General features: G+C 42.4%; 1 protein-coding gene across 1 annotated transcript; it reads left to right on the top strand.

The window, feature by feature from the left end:
- Window positions 1-1559: 1559 nt before the first annotated feature.
- On the top strand, window positions 1560-2882 carry INSM2 (INSM transcriptional repressor 2). The gene is made up of 2 exons (XM_029285920.1): window positions 1560-2426; window positions 2478-2882. The coding sequence occupies exons 1-2, from the start codon at window positions 1560-1562 to the stop codon at window positions 2880-2882; spliced, it is 1272 nt and encodes a 423-aa protein (XP_029141753.1).
- Window positions 2883-7924: the final 5042 nt, after the last annotated feature.

Below are 7924 nucleotides of genomic sequence, written 5' to 3'. Positions count from 1 at the left end.
CTGAGTATTGGACTGTATGGCTTTTAAATTCCTAACAGTACAATTCTATGACAGTTAGACATTGTTTGCTCCTGCAAAGGGAAACTACACATCTTCAAAGATACATCCAGATAAGAAAAACGATTCATGCCTGTTTCTCTGGCAGAAGAGGGGGAACCAGGCTTTGGTAACAATGCTGGCTGTGTGTTCTTCCTGATGTGTGCTAATATTAATGAATTAATGAATTCCCCAACTTTTATGGCCAGCATTGTTACCAAAGCTTGAAATCTGGACAGTGATTTCTTAAGCCAGTTTCATTCATACTGGAGGTGGTGTTAGCACAGGAGACAAGCAGTTTAAAGCTATTGTGCAAAATTATCCTTATCCTTCTCTCTCAACCAGCATGAATGGAGACAACAATACTGATGTTTCTGGCAAAGTTGTTGCACTCTTGATAGCATTATGCAAATACAATACATGATTATCCTTACTGAAAAATAGTGTAGCTACCAAGCCACTTCTCCCAGTTCCTGATTATTAGAACTAATGAGCATCCCAGTGAGATTGCCATTAATCTTCACCTTTCCATGTGCAAGTTGCGTGTCTGGTTGATAATGGGAAGAGGTTAAACTCTCATGTCATGGATGAGCTCCATTGGCTTATTTTTTTTTGGGGGGGGGATTACTGAAGTAGGGAAATGGACCACATACTTTCAGGAGCTTCATTTGCTTCGGATTGTTTGCATTTTAGCAGAGGATAGGGACATCTGCATTCTTTCAGGGATCATTTCAGCACCAATAGGAGCTTATTTATTGAATGGGCCAAACTTTATCTAACACCCCATCCACTGCAGGTAAGGTGCCCTCGTCTTATTGAATTCTCTGCCCGAAGCATCTGGAGCCTCCTGGCCAGCGCCTGTTGCCCCGCGAGGCTCCTTCAACTTTGCCTTGGCTTTTGAAGAAGGAAACTGCGGGAGAACTGAAGATAATTATTCCAAGGATGCTTAGAAAGAGAGAGGAACCTGTGTGGGAAGATCGGGCCAGAAGAAGCTCTCTCTCTCTCTCTCTCTCTCTCTCTCTCTCTCTCTCTCTCTCTCTCTCTCTCTCTCTCTCTCTCTCTCTCTCTCTCTCTCTCTCTCTCTCTTCCTCTCCCTCTCCCTCTCTCCCTCTCTCTCTCTCTCTTCCTCTCCCTCTCCCTCTCCCTCTCTCTCTCCCCTCCCTCCCTCCCTCCCTCTCTTTCCAATGTATGGAAGGTCAAGTTAATAGAAGCGGGCAGGTAAGGGATGGTTGGGCGGTGAGAAAGTTGCTTGCCCCGGAGGGAAGCAGTTAGCCTTGCCGGGCCCCGCCCCTTGCCAGCGCCGATTGGGAAAGTGGCCGGGCTCTCTCCCAAGCTCAGATTCTCCCGCCTTTTCCAACTCGCCTTTCCCCTCCCTCCCCATTTGTCCTCTCAACTTCCTCATTGGCAGCCTTGGGCCGAGGGAAGGATGACGCACTCGCTCCCCGAGGGACGTGGGGTATAAACGCCCGACGGGCACGCAGCGCCGGTGCAAGTGGAGCGCTGCCATCCGGTGTACCCGGAAGATGCCGCGGGGGTTCCTGGTGAAACGGAGCAGGAGGCCGGGGGGCTCCTATAGGATGCGCCCCGCAGGCGGACCCTCAGCGCTCCGCCTGGAAGAAGCGCCCCGCCTCGCGACGCCTTTGCCAGAGGCGCCGCCACAGCCCCAGCAGCTGCCTCAGCCCAACTCCCCAGTGATGGTGATCTGGGACGCCGGAGGCTCGGACAGCGTAGTCTCCGCCGCAGACGAGCCCAGGCGCTACGCTCCTTCTTCCGTATCGGCCGAATCCTCTCCTCTGGGCCCCGCCTTGGCGCTGGCAGAAAAGCTGCCCCTGATTCCGCGCACTCCGGTGCCTTTGCCGGCGCCGCTCCCCTTGCCGGCTGCCTCGCTTTGCCCGGCTATCCCGCTCAAGCGCCCCTCCCGAGCGAAGGCGCCGCCGGCCAAGAAGCCCAAGGCCGTGCGCAAGCTGAGCTTTGCCGACGAGGTGACCACATCGCCCGTGTTGGGGTTGCGGATCAAAACGGCTTCCGAGGCCGGCGGCGAAGGGATCCGCGTGGCTCGTCCGACGCTGCTCGGCGAATTTGTCTGCCAGCTGTGCAAGGAGCCCTACGCCGACCCCTTGGCTCTGGCTCAGCATCGTTGCTCCCGAATTGTGCGCGTCGAATACCGCTGCCCGGAGTGTCACAAAATCTTCAGCTGCCCGGCCAACCTGGCTTCGCACCGCCGGTGGCACAAGCCGCGCCCGACCACCTCGGCCGGTCCCACCCGGGACAAAGAAAACAGTCGCGGGGAGGCCGGCCGCGATCAGCACCACGGCTCGGCGGACAGCTCCTGCTGCCGGGACCAGCCGGCTCCTCGTGCCTCCCAGCTGGGTCCGGGCAGCGAAGCTACCGCCGCAGCCGCCTCAACTCCTGGCTCCAGTTTGGTAGCTCCTCCCGGCGAGGTCTACTTTTGCCCTTATTGCCACAAGTCTTTCCGGCGCCAGGCATACCTGCGCAAACACCTGGGCACCCACCAGGCTGGCATTGCCAGCTTTGCCAGCAACTCACCGTCTCACCCACTCCCGCAACAGATCGCTTTTTCCTGTCATTTGTGCGGGGCGCATTTCCCGTCGGCGGACATCCGAGACAAGCATCGGGTATGGCACACGGTGCGTGAGGAATTGCTTCTGCCCCTGGGGCAGCCCGAGGGCAGCGCTAACCACGGCGAGCAGCAGATCTTTTCCTGCAAACACTGTCCCTCGACTTTCTTCAGCTCGCCTGGTCTTACCCGACACATCAACAAGTGCCACCCTTCGGAGAACAGGCAGGTGCTTCTGTTGCAGATGTCCGTCAGGCCGGGCTGCTAGGCTCGTCCGGCAACGAGTTGATTCTTCTCTCCGGACTGAACTGTAAAATTGCACACATGAGGGCTAAACATTTGCCTGACTGTACAGAGCAGGTGCTCGGACTATTCTCCCATTATCTGAAACTGCATTATCCCTTTTGTCCCTAAGCCTTGTTTTTTTTTTCCCCTTTGGTGACCCCAAATAATCCTCTCCAAAGTATAATTCCAATGGAAAATCATAACCAAAAGGTATCACCATATTTTGTGTCCAATATTTTTTAGTACAAAAAGCCCGTTATTCTTGACATTTTTTCCTTGCTGCCTTATAATGGGATAAGAGTGCACTGTAGATTCTGTGAAATACTGAACTCTTAACTGTTTTCATACTGAACTCTTTACCATTTAGAAGCTCACCTTCTGCTTTAGGACTAAAAACATGGCATTATACTGGGAGGAAACATACTTTTCTGGCTGTGCTTAATACTGTAGCTAAACCTAGAACCAACTGTGTGCCTACCTGTGAGTAAGTCATCTGGGGAAAGTGGGACTGTGAATATTTAATTCTGCTTACTCTTGTCCCTAGGATCTTAAGTACATTCCAACACTGTTTAATTAAAGCTTAATTGGGAAGGAGAAGTAGTCAGATTTATATATTCAATTAGGGGAATTTGCCTCCCCAGTTTTCAAGTTTAAAAAATTAGTTTTTGTAATTGTTTTGTTCATTGTGTTCTGTAATATAACAATATATTGTCAGTTATTCATAGCAGGTCAATGTCTGTTACAAAATGCTCCTTCTGTCTGCTGTTGCTCATTACTGGTAATTAAAATCAGCATTAATTTTTGTTTGCTTCCTGAGTATATTGCATACGTTTTCAAGCTCACTAAACTATAGATGATAAAAGGAAACACACACACACACAGGAGGGCTGCTTTAAGATTTTGATTCTTGGGTCAAAATTTTGGACAATAACTATAATAAGCACAAGAGGTTGTTAGCTTTTTAAAGTTCACTGCTCTCCACCGTCCATGGAAAGTGCTTTTGTAAAATTATAACCTCTAGCTCTTTCTCCTGGGCTCTTAATTAGAAACTAAATCATTGGAAAATGTCCAGTTGGATAAATAAATAATATGAATGAAAATTATTTAGAAGATCATTTAGGGATCAGCCTTTGAAAAATCAAAAGCAACTTTGAACTGGACTTCTAGCTAAAACTCTTCCTTTGCTTCCAGGTTTCAGTTTGTTTGAAAAAATATTTGGAAACTAAGCTAGCAGAACGTTGTCCAACTTCACCAATATAGTTTTCTAAAGATCTAAAATTTTCTCTAATTTGGGTTTTACTGTAGTTTTTACGCAATAATGTATTAATATTTTAGCTATGCTGGTCAACAGGTATGGTCAATGAAATGTTCCATATGGCAAAATACAACTTTTTCACTCTAACTTCATGTACTTGAGATCTGAAAACTTTAAAAATGCAACATACTACATACACAATAATTTCAATATACAGTTTGCTTAAAACAGTAGACAATGATTTTAGCTTAAAATACTAAAAACCTCTTTCTAAACGGGAAAATATGGAAGCATTAATGCTCTATGTTGTGACTTTATAAATACTGTTTTAAGCAGAATATGTGTTACATGAAGCAAAACCATTAGAAAATTACATTTGGAACAAGAGAATGCAATGAAAAACTGATCAAAAAGATTTTGCATTTGAATAACTAAATCATCATTCCGTGCCATTCTTTTCATGATATTTGTGCCCCCAAAAAGGTTTGCATAAATAAGTTTTCGTAATGAAATACAAAACACCCGAAGTGGTAAGAATAATTTTATTGTATTATTAAATAGCATGTCTTTTCTTCAACCATTACAAATTTGTATATACTACATGGTAAACAAATACATCAATATATATTTCTATAGTTGCCCAAGCGAGGAACATATATTTACACATGCAGTTAGTACCAGTGGCATGCTACATTTTGTTAAAGCAGAATATGGCAAACAACACAGTTGAATTTCTTCATTATGAAAATATTTCTGAGTAGTAGTGACAAATTGGAGTGGAATGTACTTGTGTGTATATTTGCTATTATGAGGGCACAGCCTCCCCCCACCCCCATGACATTACTTGATTGAAAGCAAATGACTGGAGTGGCAAAGTGCTTAAAAATAGGTGATTGTACACATGTATACTTATAGAGGTATACCAAGGGATGATCTCAATTTCTGGAAGAGACAGATTGTGACAATAGGGCCAAGAGAAAAGCAAATGTTTAGCAAGAAAGTTGGAAGCTGTTGATACTTAACAGTAAATGCTTGCTGTTAAGTCTGTCCAACAGTGAATAAGAATAATGGAGCTGAGGATGAGTCTCTGTTAACTTGGTTTTTTCTTATAATATAATAACTCTGTACATAATTCTGTGAATTCTGGTGATATTAGCAGAGAACTCTGGACATACATCTTAGTTTGAAAAGTATACATGCATCCCTTTGAAGATGACATCTTTATTGTTTTGAAAGGGTTATACAATAAATAAGAGTGGAACATGCCTGCAGTTTCCAGCTTCAGGGGTGGCTAGTAGTTAATCACAGATGTTAAAAGAGTCTTAGTTTCCTCTCACAAGGAAAAGTATAAAAAAAAAAACAGTGAAGGAAGTACTCTGCATTGATAAACTATGATTAGCAGGAAGCTGAATATTCTAACGCAAAAGCTAAAATATTTTCATTTTGAAATAAAATTCCATGTTTTTTTAAAAAAAATAAAAATAAGAGCAGAGGAATGAAGGAACAATATTCAGCATAGAGGAGAGATTTATATCTTGATAAAAGAGGCTGAAAGCTTAACCCCTCGCTAAGTCTTGTAGGCTGAGCCAGAGGATCGCCGCAGTTTCATGGACATACGACTCTTGCTAGTCCGTGGAGAAATGGGGAAAGCTAGATCGGACCTGTCCATCTGCGCTGCTGCTGGAACTTCGGACGCCTGAGTCTCTGGGTAGGGCCCTATAGAAAACAGAAGGACCTCACATATTAAAGCAATCTGATTACAGAAGATTTGCAAGGTGCAAGCCCCAAAACAGTATCCTCTCTTTTGATCTGTCCTATCAACAGCAACTCATCTGCCAGAATCATTAACAAAGTCATCTATTTTAGATTATGAATGACTGGTGGACAGTTTCAAACAAACTAACTAATAAGAAAGGACTAGGAAGTTATTAAAAAGCTAGGATGGCATCTAATTGGTGTTACACATACAATATATATTCTTATAGGATTCAATGGGAAAGAAGTATGAATAAATCATGCTAGCTGAATATACTACATGGCTCATTATCTTTGTAAAAGGAACAAGATAATTCTGACAGGACTTGGTAGTATTGTTGACCCAAAGCAGAATAATTTCCCTTGGAACGGCCCCGAGACAAATAGCAGAAGCAATAGGTTAGGTTAATATGGTTATTGCAAAAGCCAAAATTCGGAGGCATGCAAAACAGGCCAGATTGTATGGACAGTACACATTTATTCCTACAAGTTACAGGTAAGGTTCCATTTGCCAAAAAAGAAAGACATTTCTTTCTTTATTTTGCCTTTTAAAATAAGCTGTAGATCAAAACAGATCATGCAGATCATGTCTGCATTCACTCACAAAGACATTTATTTTTTAGAGAAATTAGATGACATGACTGATATTAGCAGCTCAAGGTACCAGTTGGCTACTACATGCACACTGCCCTAAATTTGGATCTTGCTATTTATAATTTGGGTTTTGTAATTTCTACATTTTCCTACTGTAAATGTGAAAAACTTTCTTTTTGAAAAACGATAAAATATGACTTTCTTCAACGAATTCAAATTATTCATAATATTTTTCTGATTATCAGCTTTCATTAACAGAATACTAGGTTATGTTGCACTTAGTAAATGCTCAGAAACAAAATTCTTATTACAAAACAGAACTTGGCCATAAAGCCAGTTTTTTACAATCTTACATATGTCCATTACACATAGGTGTAGTCAAAGATGGTACCAAAATCCTACTGGAACCAATGGACCAAATATTTTAGTGATCTTCCACCATTAAGCATTCAGCTTTATGTTTATATTCTATTCAGTTTAAAATAAAAGTATTTTTCTCCAAGAATAATAACGTAGCAAAATAATTCAAGAACTATTTGGACCAAATTATAAATAACACAAAATGAAAGGAAACCATTTGCAAGTGGGAAAAACTTTTATTAATATGAAAAATATCAGAACTGGGGGAGTCTGGTGCTGCATTTGGTGCTGCAAAGAGTATTCTAATATTCTAATATTTCTATGGATGACATTTGACAATTATATTAAATCTCAAAGTTATATTATAATTTAATGAACAGATTCTTTTGAAAAACACTAAACACCCTTAAAATGATTATTTAGTGTTTCTAGTTTACAAAATACATGTGTATGAAATCACTTTAATAAAATATTTTTGATAATCTCAAGGGTATTTTCTCCCTTCCTCCCTTCCCTTCCTAATAAACCTGAAGGCACATTTTTTGCTTTCATTCTGAAACACTGCTGCAAAGTGATCCCTGAAAGCCATGTTGACTAAGTCACAAAAGTAACTGCTTTTAAAACCAGAATGTCATAAATCTAACCTACTAACTCCAATGCTATACAATTAGTCCTCGACTTACGACCACAATTGAGTCCAAAATTTCTGTTGTTAAGTGAGACATTTGTTAAGTGAGTTTTGCCCCATTTTACGACATTTCTTGTCATAGTTGTTAAGTGAATCACTGCAATTGTTAAGTTAGTAACCTGGTTGTTAACTTGTTCTGGCTTCCCCATTGACTTTGCTTGTCAGAAGATCGCAAAAGGTGATTACGTGACCCTGGGACACAGCAACTGTCATAAATATGAACCAGCTGCCAATATCTGAATTTTGATCATGTGATCACGAGGAAAGGCTGCAAAGGCCATAACTGTGAAAAAGGTCATAAGCAACTTTTTTCAGTACCATTGCAACTTTGAACAGTCACTGAATGAACTGTTGTAAATCAAGGACTACCTAT

Source organism: Protobothrops mucrosquamatus, unplaced genomic scaffold (genome assembly GCF_001527695.2).
Source record: "Protobothrops mucrosquamatus isolate PMUCROS unplaced genomic scaffold, P.Mucros_1.0 scaffold2496, whole genome shotgun sequence".
NCBI classification, from domain to species: domain Eukaryota; kingdom Metazoa; phylum Chordata; class Lepidosauria; order Squamata; family Viperidae; genus Protobothrops; species Protobothrops mucrosquamatus.
The sequence above is the reverse complement of the archived record's forward strand: the minus strand, read 5'-3'. Positions and strand labels throughout refer to the sequence as shown.

Bases quoted from the DNA above. Each gene is read 5' to 3' on its own strand.
- INSM2 (XM_029285920.1), top strand. From the start codon at position 1,560: ATGCCGCGGGGGTTCCTGGTGAAACGGAGCAGGAGGCCGGGGGGCTCC. The intron at 2,427-2,477 runs GCCGCAGCCGCC...CCTCCCGGCGAG, and splicing joins GTCCGGGCAGCGAAGCTACC to GTCTACTTTTGCCCTTATTG.